The sequence below is a fragment of the Protopterus annectens genome, chromosome 13.part0 (assembly GCF_019279795.1).
Source record: "Protopterus annectens isolate FY-2018-M chromosome 13.part0, PAN1.0, whole genome shotgun sequence".
NCBI lineage: Eukaryota > Metazoa > Chordata > Ceratodontiformes > Protopteridae > Protopterus > Protopterus annectens.
Genome location: NC_056747.1, coordinates 376671106 through 376688605, shown reverse-complemented (window position 1 = coordinate 376688605; position 17500 = coordinate 376671106). Strand labels below are relative to the sequence as shown.

At 40.6% G+C, this 17500-nt stretch overlaps 1 protein-coding gene across 2 annotated transcripts in view; it reads right to left on the bottom strand.

The window, feature by feature from the left end:
* SGTA (small glutamine rich tetratricopeptide repeat co-chaperone alpha) overlaps window positions 1-17500 on the bottom strand; it is a 571490-nt gene that overhangs the window by 211388 nt on the left and 342602 nt on the right. For both annotated transcript variants that reach the window (XM_044053988.1, XM_044053987.1), the window contains exon 7: window positions 14435-14573. In XM_044053988.1, the coding sequence (XP_043909923.1) occupies window positions 14435-14573 (139 nt within the window). The remainder of the gene's footprint in view (window positions 1-14434; window positions 14574-17500) is intronic.

Sequence of the window (17500 nt, the reverse complement as noted above, 5' to 3'; positions counted from 1 at the left end):
GCCTGGCTCAGAGTAAGCCTGGATACCACTTAAGGGATAAATAAAATATTAGCTCTCACAGAAACCCTATCTTTGTGGAAAATAAGAAAAGGTTAACCCACCACAACAGCTTGCAATTCACACACTTTGCAGAAGTCAAAGCAATCAGTAGTAGTGCTTTGCATGTTAAGAACCTCAGGTCAGCCTGATAAAACTTATTCTATTTGAACCAGCTTAAGTTTTCCAAAACAAACTTGGGATCCAAGGAGAAGCCGGGCCTGTTTTAGGTGGCCTGATTTGCAAAACCTCTTTCAAAAACATATTAACATAGGAATGAATTTGAAAAAGGGAGAACATAGGCAGACATGCTGAAATGGCTGATAAATGAACCTCGATAGAGTAAGAAAATCCAGTCCAGAGAACAGTAAACACAAATACTGGAGAACCAAGAAAATAAGAGTCTTAAAAAGGTGTTTGTTCTTAATACTGCACCAACTACGAAAACCCTTTTTATTTGCTAATACAGGATTTCTGAGTAGCAGTTTTTTTCTGCTTTAATACTTGCTGTACAGCCTTAGAAAATAGGTGCTTAAAAGGTTTTATCTATCATCCAATTAGCTGAAGTTATTTCAAGTTGGGGTGTATCAAACAACCAGTGCTTTGTTCGAGTAGGCCCAGTATGTAAAAGTTTTTGTTAATTGCCCTTGGCTATTTCCAAAATAAGAACCCATTGCTGCCTAGGCCAGAAGGGAGTCGCTACAATGATCTTTAAAGAATCTTTCTGAATCTTTAGAATGACCAGAGTATGAATGGAAAATGTGGAAAGGCCTACAGGAACAATCACTTCCAAGGAAGAGACCATGCATCTGTTTTCCAGGCCTGCTTGCAATGAGTCCTGGAGCAGAATTTTGCTAATCTTTTATTGAGAATGGAAGTAAACAGATCTTCCTGAGGAGTTCCTCATAGCCTAATCAAATCCAAGACGACCCCGGCTCTATTTCAGTTTGTGAGGGTCTGTCCTGCTCCACTTGACTGTCACAAACTTTTGCTCTGACAAACTAAGAACCTACAGAGTGACATTGTGCTGAACAGCTGTACTTCAGACTACCATGGCTAAGACCTGGAATACCCCTGTTTAATCACCATATCAATGTACAGTTGTCTGTAATCTCTTTTAGAGTTCATGAGGATCACAGGTAACTGATAAGAGTTGAAAGCATTTATAACTGCCAACATAAAGTTAATTTTGGTCTGTCATTTTTGTTCCCAAGACTCTGTGCTTTTACCCCCAAAGACACTACTCCCAAAGCAAAGTCTGAGGCACTTGCTGTTGAAGACTCTATTGCAGCAGGAAGGGAGAAAGGGATGACCTGGATTCACATAAAAGTGGTCTCACCACCAATCCTAAAACTGAAACTTGAAACATCAGGAGGGGCTGATATTGGGAGCATACATAATTTGAGTACCACTGATTCCTTCTTATGTGAAATCTGGCTACAGGAATCACAGATGCCACAATCCAAGTATCCCAAGATATTCTCTTGCTGAAGTCCTGAACTGAAAAGAAAAACTGAGCAACAGATTTAGATATCTACTTTTCCTTATGGAAGAAAGGATGAACAAATCCAAATAAAACTTGGGCATACAAGCTATATACCAATTTGTTCTTCCGGTCCTAACTTACAGTTTTGGAGCGACTGACTGGCCCCAAAACATGTTGGACAGATTAAACAGGAAAACAAGGATGCTTCATGCTCACCAAATCATTTATAAAAATTATTGCATACCAATACTATACATTCCCTGTTCCGAAGGAGGGGTAGGCTTCCTTGACATCGATGTATAGATCTGCAATTATGGGACTCCACACATCTGCTGAACTCACAAGACCCAAATGTACGGAAAGATTTATTTCTCCTCATGTTTCAAAACTAAGATGACTTTTCTACTTAATCTAGCAGAGGCGTATTGATGTCAAGCAGAAATGGAATCTTACCAGAAGTAGACAAAAATCAGGCAGCAACTGAATGTGCCAAAAAACAGAATAAAAGGTGAAGGACCAGATGAGAAGGCAAGAAATGTGTAAAATGCATAAATATAGCTGGAAGTACAGAACACTTCGGTAAGAACCTCATGTTGATCAGGAAAGAATGCAGGAATGGTTAAGGAGAGGCAAATTCAAACCAGGAGATGAAAGGTTAATATTGGCAGCCCAAAATAGTCGGCCTCGTACACATTGGTTTACAAAGTTCATTGAACATGTGGGAGAAACAGACAAATTTAGGTTTTGGAAAACTGAAATGGAAACAGATGTCTGTGACATACTAATGTCAGACGGACTGTATACTGAAAGGTATAATAATGTGACAAGATTGTTGCAATGGGGATTGTGCAAACATTACGGTACTGAAGTGGCTGAAAAACACTGGAAACATGAGCCACAAAGCATCACAGAAAATGATGAAGTTTACATCACATGGGATCATCCCATTACTAACAGTTCAAAAGATAGATGCTAGAAAACCAGATATAGTAGCCCATGAAATGAAGACATAAGTTGCATTATCACTAACATCACCACACTCAGTGACTACAATGTCGTGTACAGACATCACCAAGTCATAAAATATCAGGATTTGCAGGCAGAAACAAGAGTAATGTGGAAGATACCCAGTCAAAATAGTAGTAGGAGCTATGGGTCTCATAAAAAAAAAAAATCTACATTACCAACACATGCAACTCTGGACGAACTTGCAGGAAGAGTCATTACTGGGCACATTGCTGGCGCTGCAAAGAGCATTTCTGGCTGACAAAGATCAAAACAATACTAATTTCATGAGCTTTAATTGTACTTTGACTTAGGAATGGGAACCACTCCAGTTAGTATTAGAAACCCAAGAGATTTGGGGAAATTAAAAAAGGAAGAAAAGCTCTTTGAACTGAAGATTTTAGGAAACACCCGAAAAATACAATTTCAATCCTGTGGGAGGAAGGCAAACAAGATATTTGAATGTTACCAAGTGAGAGATGCAAAAATAAGCAAGTGATCTAAATAAGCAAATACATGAATACCTTGCAGATAAGTGAAAAGTGCAATCCAGAAAAAAAAGGGGGGGAAGCAAGAGATGCACTGTAAAAGGGTAGCATTTTGAACTTTGTGAGCTTCATAAACTGATACAGAAAGGAAAGACACATGACTGGTCTCCATAGACTTCCTTGTTACTAGAAACATTCTTGAAAAACCTTACCCCATTAGGAAGGAGGTACAGGTTCTATTGCCCCTATATCAATGGATAAAGAATGACAGGAGGAGAAAAGGGAATATTATGTCAGGAGGATGAGGTGGAATCTCCTGTAAAACAGGACACTGTCTGTCAGCTGAACCCCCCTGTTGGATAACTCTCTGAGTCAATTTGTCTAAAATTTTCCTTTGCAACAGAGAGAGAGAGAGATGTGGACAGCCAGACTTTAGAGAAGACTGTAAATACAGAGAGAAGGTGAGGGCGGGGGGGGGGGGGGTGTTTAAATTTGTAGACAGTCATTTGGACTTCTCTGGTTTCTGGGACACTCCCCTCTTTTTGGAGTCTGTTTGCTTGCCAGAAGTTTACTGTTTGCTTATTTTGCTTTTCATAAAAAGGATCCAGAGTTAGGGACAAACCTTAAACAAATTTGGAGAAGCAATAGCCTGTTGAATGAGCAAAGACCATCTTGAAATTTTCTTCTTTATGTGGCTGGAGGAATGGAAGACTGAGTAACTGGTTAAGTTGTTCCATAGCATAGCTGAGAAGGAAGCCAGAAACTCAAGTAAAAATGACAGCAGCAGTTGGTAAATAGTGTTATAAAAAAATTATTAGTTGTATACTTACAATAACTTGGAATCTGTGTTGTCCTACTCTCATTCTGCATCACTGATGGGTTATGGATCCGATCCTTGGAGTCAAATCTGATGCCTTTAACAGACTTTAGCTTCCAGGCTCGAGCTTCTCCCTTATTCATAATCCTCTACCCCTAGCTCTGCCACCTCAGATAGAGTTTGCTGCCTCTAACAGAAGTAGAAAGAAAAAAAGGAACCAAGGGCTCAACCTGGAATGTAGGTTCCAACAAAGGTTTCTTCAGATCCTCTAAGCGACAGACTTTTTAGGAGGGGGGTGGCTGGGTGGGAAGGTGAGGCAGAATTAGGACAACACAGATACCAAGTTATGTTAAGTACATTATTAATAAATCTGATGTTGTCCCTCTCATTCTACTTCACTGATTGCTCAGTCCCCAGCTACACGATTTGTTGGGTGGCCTCAAGAAGTATATGCTGGAGCAACAAGGAGCCAAAAGACATCCTGCTCCTGTAGATAATGTCCAACTTATAACGGGTCACGAAGGTATGAGACGTAAACCAAGTTGCTCCAGCACAAACATCAACTGGAACTCTAGATGAAAAAAAGCTGCTGAGGAAGCCAAGGATCTTGTTGAATGGGCTTTTGGAGTACTAGGCAATTTCAGACCATTTTTGTCAAATAAAAGTTATGTCACTTGTTATCCACCTAGCTAATGTCACTTTAGAAAGTGCAATCCTTACGGTTAGGGGGAAAGGAGACAAACAGCTGCTCAGATTTTCTGAATTGTCTTGTCCTAACTATGAACATCCAAGGCGTGTAACACATTCTCCCCTTTGCTAGAATTTGGAAAGAACACTGGTAACTGAATGCTCTGATGGTAGACTCTGTTGCCACTTCTGGCATAAAAGATGGGTTAAGCATGTAGGGAAACTCTATCCTTGTGAAAAATTATGTAGGAAGGTTTAGATGACCATGCCTGCAACTCAGAACCTCTTTTTGATGAAGTAACTGCTAAGACAAAGGCAGACTTCCAGAACAAAATTTTCAAGTCATAATCATTAGTTGGTTCAAAGGGTTTTTGTTCAATGCTTGCAAGATTACAGTTAGACCCCATGAGGGAGTAGGGTCTTTGATTGGAGGAGTCTCTCAAGGAACTCCCTGAAAGAGGGATCAGAGCGAAATAACTGCTGGACTTGTTGTGCAGGGATGCAGAGACATTGCAGCAGGGAAGACCATAACGGTACAATATCTTGTTCGGTACTGACTGAGGAACCACTCATGTGACATCAGAATGGACCTGCTAATCCTGTCTGCCAACACGCTGGATTTCCCCTATACATGTGTTGCAAGCAGAAAGCGGTGGGGAAGAAATCGGTATGAACAGGTTCCTCCTAACTTGTTGATCTACCAGAAAACTGATCTGTCAGTATGAATAGCAATATTCCCAGAGGTAGAATATCCTGAAAGGCTTGCAACAATAGGAGGACAGCCCTCATCTCCAGGACATTTATATGCAATCTGGTCTCTAGGGGAGTCCACGTGTCTTGGACCATCTTCCCCTCAAAATGCCCACTCCCCACCATAGGTGGGAAGTGTCCATGGTCACTAAGGAAGCTACTGGCATAACTGTGTTCAGTTGAGTGCAGATGAATTCCAAGCTTTGAACAGGCAATGGCTGTGACTTGTCCAAGTTTATAGTGATGACAGTTCATGGGAAATTTGATACAAGTAGTCTAGTCTGAGAAAGTTGATGCTGGGTGGGGGCAGTTAGGAGTCAATCATCCAGATATGGGAACACCTGAAACCCTTGCAGGTGTAGATGAGCTGTGACCACTGCCATGCATTCGGTAAAACATCCAGGCAGGCTGTGCCAAGTCCAAAGGGTAGGGCTCTAAACTGGAAGTGATTTGTTCTCATGCAGAAGCACAGGTGACTTCTGCAGCATCTGTATTTTTATGTAATAGCACGTGTTAAGTCCACAGACCACATCCAATCTTTTCTTCGGAACTGAAGGCTGGACTAAACTATCCAGAACTTCCCTTTCTTTACATATAAATTGAGCTTGCTTACGTCCAGGATAGGGCTTGGGTCCTCTGTTTTCTTTGGCACCAAAAAGAAATGGGAGTAAGTTCCGGACCCTCTCTGTTCAGCTGAGACTTCTTGGATGACTCTTTTGCAGTAACCGTTTGATTTCTGGAACTGCCAACTCCATCTGGCTGGGTGGAACATTGGACGCTTCTTTTTAATCTTTGCAGGGATGAGACAAAAGGGAATGTAGTAGCCTCTGGATATTATGGTTTGCACCCAAGCATTTGATGTAATTTGGGCCCAGGAGTTTGGGTGCAGGGAAAAATGGCCCCCAACTGCCTCCAGAGTTGGACAGTCAGCCCTTCAGGAGTGCTGAAACAGCTCATCAGAAAAGGATTCCCTAAAGCCCTGAATTTGCAGGCCCCTTCTGCCTCTAGGGCAGTGTCTCCCATTGCAACCTCCTCTGCCTCTGGAAGAATTCTCTCCGCTTTTATCAGGAAAGGAACTTGGCGATTCTATGAAACCAAGTTTTCTTAGCACCTCTGATTCCTAGAATAGGTTTGTTGAGGGGTGGAAAACTTGATTCTCCACAGCAGACAAGGTCCTACCCTCTTTCTCGCTGCAGGTCAGGGTGCTTCATTAATGGGCCAAACAAAAAGGACCCATCGAAAGGGGCTTTGATGAGACATGCCTTCAAGGGCTCCATGAAATCAAAAAGCCTCATTATCCATGCATGTCTGCATATCGCAATGTCTGTGCTGGCTGCCCTTTTGCCGAATGGGAAATGATCCTCATGGAAGAGTTTGCCAGGGAGGTAAGAATGGTCAGCTTTGGAGAAATTTTATCTAGCTCCTCCTTAGGCAAGCACTCCACCAAAGACTGGTTTCGCTAGGTTTCTGTAGGCAAATAAAATGAGCCAAGTAATTAAGTGTTCTAAGCAAAAAAGTCGCCGAGGTGAATTGCGCTTAGTCGAGCTCTGCTGTGTGAGCTCTTAGTAGCAGCTGCTACCACCACAGCATCAACGGGAATGCCCTTGTTCCAAAATGATCAGTCCTCAAAGGAAGAAAATTATCTGGATGTTTTGGCACAGGCTCTATGATGTCTGGGTCCTTCCAGGCCCAATGGGTGGCAAAGATCTATATAGAAGAGGGTCCACCGGGGGGTCTGTCCAAGATGTAGATGGGCCTGCTCCAAAGGCCTCCAAGAATACAGACTCCTCCAAAGTATTTTTGGATGACCAGCCATCTCTTTGCTTTAAGATTTCTAAGATGTCTGCAAACGAGACATTGTCCGGTGGTGATTAGTGGGATCCTCTCCCTCATCGTAGTCTGTATCCTCAGTGAGGGACACCACAGGGGAGTCCAAGTGCCTCCTCTTGCACGTCCTCTTCTGTGGGAAAGCCTCTGTGGGAAATTCAGGCGAAGAGTCAGAAGAGGAAGTGGCCACCACAGGTGATAAGAGTTTGGAAGTCCTCAGAGGCAGGCTGACCCAGATCTGATGCAGGGATATGAAGAGGAGCAGAAGTAGTCAAAGGGTCCATAGCTCTGTCTGCAGAGAAAGCAGTTTCTAAAACTCAAAGCCAAAGGTCCCGGGGATATCCTCTACCAACTCCTTCAGAACCGCAGCCACCGAGGAAGTAAGGAAGGAGCACCCCAGTGCTCAAATAGAACTTGATTCCACACTGTCAAGAGCTGAAGCTCAAAGGGGGAGGGAAAGATCCAATAAAAATGGAGCCTAACCTCACCCCTCAGATCCGGCCATGACATCACAGACCCATGACTCACTCTGATCAAAGGATCTTAAAGCAGAGGTAGTCAAGATCATGGTCAGTGTCAACAAAGCAAAGGTCCTCTTATCAGATCCAGAATCCCTCGGCAGACTGCTGTCCTGGGGCTCTGAAACCACTATACAGATCAGAGAAGAAGTGGTAGGGACTCTCGTATCCACCGGGAGACAGCTGAAGTATCCCCATCTGGATCTGAGCCCTGATAATGGACATAACTATCTTGTCCATGTCATTGTATAGGCTCCTAGAGAATCTGGAAGAAGCCACGGAGGAAGGTCTTGAATGTCAATGTGTCTGCAAAATCTTGGTCAGCACCATAGGAGAAACCGATCTTATGCACCTCCCCACGTAAACGAATACTAGATCCAGATCTGGGGACTTGTGGATCTGAGAATAAGGTCAAAAGGTCAGACCCGAACTGGTAGGATCCGAAAAGTCATCTGGTTCAGAAGCATGCTCACTCGAAGTCAAGTCTTTTAAAGCCGAGGGAGCCAACACAGACCTAGGTGCAGACCTCTTCGGATCAGACTCTCTAGTGATTTTTGTAGGAGGCTCAGAGGACCCCCTGGATTCTTTATGTTGGAACTTTTTTGCCTTGGAGCCTAGCAAGTTCTTAGAGGAGGGTTGAGCCCCTGAAGAAGAAAGTTGAGCAGGCAGAAGTCCTTTTAAAATTAACTTATTCCTACACTCCTGGACTGCCCAAGGATTGCAAGGGGAATCCAAGTGAGCAGCCACCAAACACATTTGACATGTGCATCTGAGAGTGGGATTTTTCTATTGCACTTGGTGCATCTCTTAAAACGAGTTGGCATATCTATGAAGATAAACTACAATATGCCCCAAGGCAACAAATCCTAAAAAGAAAAGGGGCCACGGCCCGAACGGACAGGAAAGGGAGGAGATCGCATCTGTATACACTGGCAGCAAATGAGATCTGAGGCGGTAGAGCGAGGGGAAGAGGATTATGGGTAAGGGAAGAGCTCGATCCTGGAAGCTAACATCTGTTGAAGGTGTCAGAGTCAGATCTAGGGATCGATCCGTAATCCATCAGTGAAGCAGAATGAGACATCAGATAGATGCGTTTTTACCTTAAAAATACCATGGAAAGCACAACATACACTTTCCTAAGCCCTGAACTCAATTTCTACAATAAATTTTCTCTGTAAAAGTTAAAGTAAACATTAGAAATATCATAATTTACACTAGAAGTAATATATGAACCAATGTTTTAAACTTAAACAAGTCATGTGACAGTCCCGAAAACAGTAAATTCTGGCATAAAACAGTCACAGTTTGAAAAAAACACGGGAAAAAAAAAAAAATTAAAACAGAAAACCAAGTACTGTTTCAGTCATAAAATTAATTGTAGAAAGCGCCGCCCAGTCTAGGGAACTTATCTGCCTAGCAGTGGAGAAACATTAGCCGATTGTTGATCCTCAGAAGCTTGCAACAGCAGTGCTCTTTGGCAGCAGGAAAGCTTTGAAGGGCTTGGCACCCAGAATTTCTCCAGCTCTACTTGAGCTGTCAGTGGGTCCCTGGCCACTACTTCCTCACTGCTCATATTGAAGCTGTTGGGATTTCCAAAATTACAGGTTAATCTCAACCTTCTGATTCGTAGCAAAGGACCTTTGAGGACAAAGAATATATTTCCAGCAACTATGAGCATGTGTCTTCCAGCTTACTTTCTAGCATCTGTGACTTTTGGTCTGAAAAGGCTGGCCCAATTAAAGGGGGCATTTGCAAAGGCTGCTTTGAAGTTTTCTGCAAATCTGGCTAGACAGAGCCAGACCTGTAACTCCATCACAATGGCCAATTCAGCTGCTCTGTCTGCTGTGTTGGGCAGCAATGACATGGACGGTATGGCTGTGGCATTCGGAGTTAAAACCGGACTCCAACTGCTTTCGTGCATCTCCAGGTGGTAACTAGCACAAGAAATCTAGTGTACTAATATCTAGTTTCCTCGGAATCTAAATTACATGCATCAAAGTTAGTTAATGAATATACTGCAAATGTATTTAATGCATAAATTCACTTCCCTAACCAATCCATCACAATGGGCTCCTTGTCTGAAAGATAAATAACTTGAACATCCCAAGTTGTCTCTGTGGCAGTCAAGAGCACAGTGGAGTCTCAAAGAAATCATATCTTTCAGTGAGGTCTGTCCTTGGGAGTCCATAGAACTCCAACTGGTTTGCATGAATGGGTTCTGCAACACTGGCCTCCATGCATGTTGGCAAACTAGTTTCACTACATTTTTTTTTGGGGGGGGTACCACCCCAGCTGCTGATTGGGTGGACTAGAATGCCTTTTAGAGGATCATTTCCTCAGGAAAAATTGGTCAGTGAGTCAAGGACCCTTCTGCCATGTCATTTCAAGGATCAACTCAAATCTGGGGTCTTCTGGACAGTATTGGGGGCAATTCATCCTTCTTTGAGATCCATGTTAAAGGGTGGGAGATTCAAATGGGGAGTTAAAGTGCTGCTTCTTGCGTATCCTCTTTCTGAGCTTCCTGGGAGAAGTTCTTAAACAACTCAGCCATGTATCTAACTGCTAAGGGACATTCCAATCCTTGGCCCTTTTGGTGCCTTTAGTCATCACCCTCCCTTCAATCTGGATGGTTTGTACAAATAAGGCTACTGTAGTATATCCATTTTCTGTATCAAAAAAGTATTTCTTACCAGTAACAACTCCGATACCTTAATTGATGGTGTCAAGAATGCTATCTCTGAGACCATTAATCTCAAGGGCCAGGTTGAAACAGGGAGTCAAACACTGAATACCAAACTACAGCAGCACTATGCCAAACCAAGGGCTGAAACAGAAAAATGCATTATTAGCACCAAGAAAACAGCATCAATAAGATCAGCCTCAAAGGGAATGTGGAGAACTCTGCTGTCGACAATGTTGGGCCCATCAGCTATAGTCACCAGTGGAAATGTCTCAGAGTCCACCTTCCTTGAGGGGGGGTCAACAGTGGCTGTCATGCTTGCAGTTAAGTAAAAAGGTCATGGCTTCCACAAACCTGATACTCCCAATACTTCAAATGGGCCCACGGTAGGTCTCCAAAGTGGATTACAGGGGCTCATTTCCTGTAGCCTGGAAACAGACTGGGTGAATGTAATTGTAGCTGGGCCTTCAAAAAAGCCATAATCTTCTTCTCATCCAAGGGGATAGCAAGGCTATGCACTGACCTGCAGTATTTTATTGATACAGCTAAAGCTGTTCAAGAATGCAAAATCTTAGACAGCTCATGCAAAGAGAAGAAGCTGCCCAGTCTTTTCTTCAGATCAGAGTTTGAAGAACTAAAGCTTAGGTCTAGCAATAACTGAAGGAGGGGTTGTGGATGGCACTGATGGGACATGAGATGGTCCAGGTTCAGCCAGACTGGAATGGCCTACTACTTTGGAGATCTTGGCTGGATCAGGGGCTACCTGAGAAAATTCTCCATCTTTGTGGTTCTTTCCTCATCATGAGGTAAAGGAAAAATGAATGGCCTTCTGCAGGTCTTTTTAAATACACAAAATGACATTTCTTAACATTAGACAACCGGATCAAGGAAATATCCAGAGGCTACTCAACACATTTGTCCCAGACTACACCCATTCCATCAGCATCCCTCCCAGATGTCCCACCCTCAGTATCATTTTGTTTGTTCTGTTTAACAGAGTAATTTGGTAGAACTTCCTGCAAATATTACAATCAGCTTCAAGATGTTCCAACTTTGGAAGGACAAAGGTCATGCAGATCCAGGGACGGAATTTTGTGATCATACACCTGAAATTGTGAAAAAAACAGGGGATTTCTCTTCCCCAATGGTGAAAACAGCAGCAAGAAAAACATGAACAGTAACAAACAAGTCTATGTACGTGTGTGTAACAAATTATACAAACGTCTTAAAGCTTTGATGGAACACTTGCTTGCATGTTCTTACTTTATGCCCACTACATTGAATGGCACTTTTGGAAAGTAGGTTTTTATGAGGGGTACATGTGCTGGTTAGGGTAAGCGGACAGGTTTAGTGTGTACGTGGGCAAGTGTATACAGATTACAGTAAGAGTTAGGTAAAGGAATAGATCAAATGACAGTGCATGTAGGTATGCACACATATAGGTGGGCGAGCCTCTTCTGTAGAGTGTCAGTGCTGTGCAAAGATGGTTTTTAATGCAAGGCATAGGAGTTAGGGGCAGCTTATGGGTCAGCACGCATTACTGAAATGGTGCTGGGGCAAAGCCCCACCTTAATGAGTGCTAAAGTTAACTCTGTCCCTATCCCTACATCTTACATTAAAAAACTTAAAACTTTCTGTACTAGTGCTATTAAGATAAATCTGGGCTTAGTGTTATGTAGGAGTTTTGGTGTAAAGATTGCAAAAGGAAATAATTTACTTATTGTGATCTTTTGTAGCTTTAATTTGGGGGGGGGGGTAATATGAACGTTCTGTCTTCGCTGATATTTTGTATTTGGCAATTAAACAATTTGGTCATTTATACTCTAATCACATAAATATAATGAAAAACAAGACTAATAGGAGAAAACTCCATTCAGAGCGCAAAATTGGCAATGCAAAAAAAAAAAAAAAAAACAATGAAGGCCAAAGATAAAAGGCTTACACCACAAGAACCATAACTTCTAAAAATGTTAAGAACTATAAACTTATTTACTATTATTTTTTTTATTTTTACTTTAAGGACTAAAATATGTATAAGTATTTGTCAAAAGAAGCAGTGATGCTGCTATGTGAGAAAGGGAGAAGGAAACCTGACTAAAATGCAGGAGACAAAGGGTGCTGAGGTAAAGAAAGAAATATCAAATTGCAATTAATCAGAAATCTGTAATAAAAGTGTCTAACTATATTATGCTATAAATATGACTTGAAAGGGGTGACTTATTTGTCACAAAACTGATTTTTAGATAAAAATTTGAAACAGTTGCTCAACCTGTAGAAACTTAGATGCTTCTTAAAGAAGCAGAACTAGAACTACAGAAGGAAGCAGAGCATCATGGGAGGAGCTCAAACTTGCAGTACAATAAAACGCTGTTGAAGACAGCACAACTGCAGTGAACAGTTCAAGATACTACTATATGAAGACTGAATCACCTTGGATTCAACTTTTCAAGTATGCAAGCAACCTATAACACAGACCGTAACCCCCCCCCAAATGTTCACAAGCCTTTTACGAGCCCCCTCCACACCCCCCACTACATTCTTCTACATTTACAGTCACCACTGCCACAGAAGCAAGGTTATGGTGGCAGAGTTTTCCAGAAAAATTCCACATGAAGTACACTTACTCAAAATTCACAAAATGTATACTCGTCTCCACAGTACGCATTGCATCTAACGTACATTAAACAAATTCAAAATGGACTATTCATAAATACCACACTTGGACTCACCTAGACCCTCTGTCAAAAAAAAAAAATTAAAAAATGGCATTTGCCAAGTATATATTTCCTGGTTATGCTATTTATGCAACAGAGTTTGACAAAAGGTTCTGTTTATTATAGGTAAAAGCTTTTAAAATTAGACGTGCAGCCACTTGGTTTACATGTCTGATTTTGTTTTGGGAAGGGGGGGTGATTAACGACAGTATTTTCAGCTTTATTTAAACAATTAATCCCAATTCTTACTTCTGGGTGGGGGGTGTCATACCTACCTTTAGACCCTTTCAGGTAAACTGTGGCTTTTGCAAAATGCTTAAAAACAAAGGATAACGTGGCCAAGCCACTATTTCATTTTTTCAACAGCAGCACAATGCAATCTGAACTGTTCTGGGACAGCCAAAAGACACGAGACAAAACACGTCTGTATACCGCATTAATACAATGATGAGCCAGGACAGATTCCATTTTGATTTGTTAACAGACTTCATGTGAATGGAAAGCTGGGATGTGGAGGAATTGCAGACCACCACACATTATATGGTAGGGCAGAGTCGATGAAATCTGCCAAATGTGAGTACCTATTATCTTGTAGCCACCACTCGCCTCCGGTGGCTCTCTTTCTCTTTATGGATAATTTAACACTACCCACTCTAGCAGCTCATTCAATGCATTCACCAACTCAAATGCATCATTACAGTGAATCTCCTTTATGGAGCTGCTGAAACTTCTTGCTTTCCTTCCTCCATAATGAACTTTATTTTCTCAGTCTCCTTACAGTCCTAAATGCATCATTGCTCTCCGCCATGTTACTCCCACCTTCTCATGAATGCAGTCAGACTATTCATTCTTGCTATGTACGTTCTTCCCTCCCTTATTTTGCATTTCAAGAAAATGGACAGCTGTAAAGCATGCACACTTCAATGTACAATGAACTAGAGTAACAGAAACAGTGACTGAAACAAGACAAGCCTTGCTCTCTTTTTTTTTTTTTTTTTTTTTTTTTAGAAAAGGCTAAAGTCAACCAGGTCTTGCTACTCCTAAAAGGGGGTGGAGCTGTAATATGCATACACCTTTAACGTTCCTAGAAAAAGGCACAGACATTTTACACACACACACACACACACACACACACACACACACACACGTCATTCCTGGAAACAAGTGTTCTTTTCAGATTTACTCTGGTTTGGTATGGATGAAGTGCAGTCATGCAGCTAAATACCCACAAAGGTGATAATACTATGGTCCATGTACAAAAAAGAAGAAAAAAAGGACTACAGGTCTGCATTTCTTCCATCATTTACATATCTCATTCTTACACATACAGCAGATGTATGAACAGTCCAGCTCCTACAAGACATAATGGGTTACTGTTGAACTTGCGTTACTACATAAAGTTAAAAAAAAACTGTGGCATACTTACAGGACTGGAAGCTTCTTTCATTTTTTGCTCTGCAATCTTCAGGTTGGATCTGTAAGTTTCATTCTCTGGATCAAGACCCAAGGCTTTTTTATAGTACAGCACCGCATCTGTATGTCTATTTAAACTAGCCAATGCTAATCTAGAATACAAAACAAGAAAAAAAAGAATCAGAATTGTCTAGTTTTCCTTTCCAAAAAACTTATACCCTTCGCTCAGGAGATATTCAAAGCTATTTATATGTATACTACAATTTCATTAACATGGGATGAAATAAACATATGGGAAACATGTCCAATTTATAGCGGTTTTCTAATTCTCAGTAGTACCAACTTTGCCTTGGGTATTCACTATCATACATATATATCCTCATCGTTTTTTTTAACTTCCCTAGATTTTTTTTCATATCCTTTGTTGACTGAGTTTGTCACACTAGGCTAGTAGCCATCTTTTAAGGGAGACCCAAGGTGGGATTTGTATAACTAGGGGAAATTTGGTCATGGCATTGGGAATTTCCCCTACTCTTTGGAGGACGGGAAGTTAAGCACTCTGGAGCTGCTAGGTGATGCCAGACGGCTGCTACTGCAGTTCCAGAAATTCCAAAATGGAGTGCAGCACAGCTGGAGAAAGAAGAAAAAAAGAAAACTCACTGAAGGACAGATAATGAAAAAAAAAATTAAGAGTTGGGAAATGGACAGGAGACATGAGCACAGACGGATCTGATTCATCAGTCACAGCCAAAGGAAGGAGTGGAAGCATAATATAACATGGTAGACAGAATATTACAGGAGGAAGAAACTGAGGTTGGAAACAACAGCTGGCGAAGGGAAAACAGGGGGTATTCTCGGCTGGTGGAGTAGCCAGTTTTCAGAGTTTACCTCTGCAAGAGAGTTTTTTGTTGTAAGAAAGGTTATGTAGCTGCAGCATGGTATGGAAGAATGGAAGGAAATAAGGGGGGGACAAATATCTGCAGTTTTTCAACAGCCAGATAAAAGTGACCAGGGGTAAGAATAAAGTAAAAGCAATGGCAGTGTGAACAGGTATGGCATTACGGGTAGTATTATTTTGCCACTAGGGCTTAATATTAAAGACAGAGCATGAACTCATTTGGAAGCTGAAATTGTCTGAAGTGACATCTGAAAGCTTTAACTTGCTTTATAACAGACTGAGATAAGAAATACAGTTGCACCAATGAAAGACTATTTCAGAGTTTGGAACTACAACAACAAGAAAATGTGCAATTTATGACTTCATATATGGATTTTCAGGAGTTAAAACTACACAGTGAAAGAAAAAGGTAAGGACATGAAGTTAAAAAAATAATGCAATGAAATAATTATATTGACAGGGGGTTGGTAACAATGAATGTTAAAGATGGAAAAATTCAACATATTTCAAACACAGTAACTGTGAATGGTTGGAGGATCTGTTGGGTACTGAGACCAACTTAAATCATGTTTATTTATGTGGGGATGAAAATCCTTTAGTACAAGACTAAAAGGTGTGGCCAATATTGGGATACGGGACATACAGCAAAACATTGCCTTTTTGAAGAAAATGTAAAGAATTGATACTACTGGTTTATCTCTTCACTATTAGAAATGAAAAGAGAAGATGGAGAAAAGCTCAGAAAACAAACAGTAGAAAACATTACTACAGAAGATGTTGGAGATGGTGTGAGGACAGGGATATTGAAAAAGGTTAAAACAATGAAGAGGTAATAAGAAAAGTAGCAACAGTTCAAAGAGATAATCAATATACATGAACAGAACACATTTGAAATTTCACTAACTGAAAAGGGAGAAATGGAAACTGGAGAAAAACACAGCAGTGACAAATCAATTGGTAGGAAACTTGGGAGAAGGAAAAGAAAATATGTGGAAGCAAAACACTTACAAAAAGGAAAAAGATGATGCAAGAAAGTTAGCATTAAATGTGAATACCATTAGAAATGATATAACAGCTTTGGCGGTGGAATGGTGTAAAAATATAAAAATTTATTTTTTTTGCTTTGCTTGATACCAGATGTAACAAAGGAATATACAGGCAGTATGGGGGGAAATTGCTTGGTTGGCAGAAAAAGATAAATGTTCTGGAATAGGAATTCTTAAAAAAAAATGAGTAGTACCAGGAAGGGTAATATGGGATACGGGAATAGAAAAATGTATGACAGTGGTTTATCTATATACTATGATGGACAGAAAACAGTTTTACATGTACATTTTATAGTCTTTCTTTTAAAAGTGGAATGTTTAACACTAACACAAACTGATGATACAGTTTACCCTAAAGACATAAAAGAAATAATGGGGAGTACCAGTTGACAGGTTTCGGATCACTGCGCAACATGAGCTTCAATATGGGAAGATAGCAAAATAAAAGAAAGGAAAAGGGATAGAAGGATTAACTGCAGAGTTTAAAAAGGAGGAAGAAATTATTAGAAAATATACTAAGGAACGATCATACAATAATGCAAATTTTATAAAATTTGGAGACAGTGGGTAGGGTGCAAGTATAAAAATATATATTTTAAAACTGGAAAGAATAATAAAAATGATAAAGAATTATTAGAAAGATAACAAGGAAGTAAAATAAAGGTAACAGAAAAAAACTTAAGAAAAAAGTACAAATCAAGTTGCATATGTTTAAGATATTTTTTTCTTGAAAGGAAATGAGGTTTTGCCTTATTTAGGGGAAATAAAAATGACAGAAGAGAGGCTGGATGCTGAGTTAGCTGGCAAAAGAGACAAAATACAAAGAAAATATTACATATGGGGTATATAATTTTGTAGAGAAAATACATGAGTAAAACATATAGGATAAAGAGAACGAAATGTGGAAAAATATCTGAAAAAGTAAGGAATATTTTACATTTGTTCACTGGGTTTTGTCCAACTGAGCTAAGTTGCCCTTTTTCAGCGGAGGCTCAGGAAGAAAAGCTACACGTTCTACAGATCATCATTTACAAAAATAAGTAAACAATCAATAGCTGGCTTACAGAAAATATTCAAAAATGATACAATCATAGAAGAAATAAGGAAGGTGATAAAAGGTAAGAATGAGTTAGTG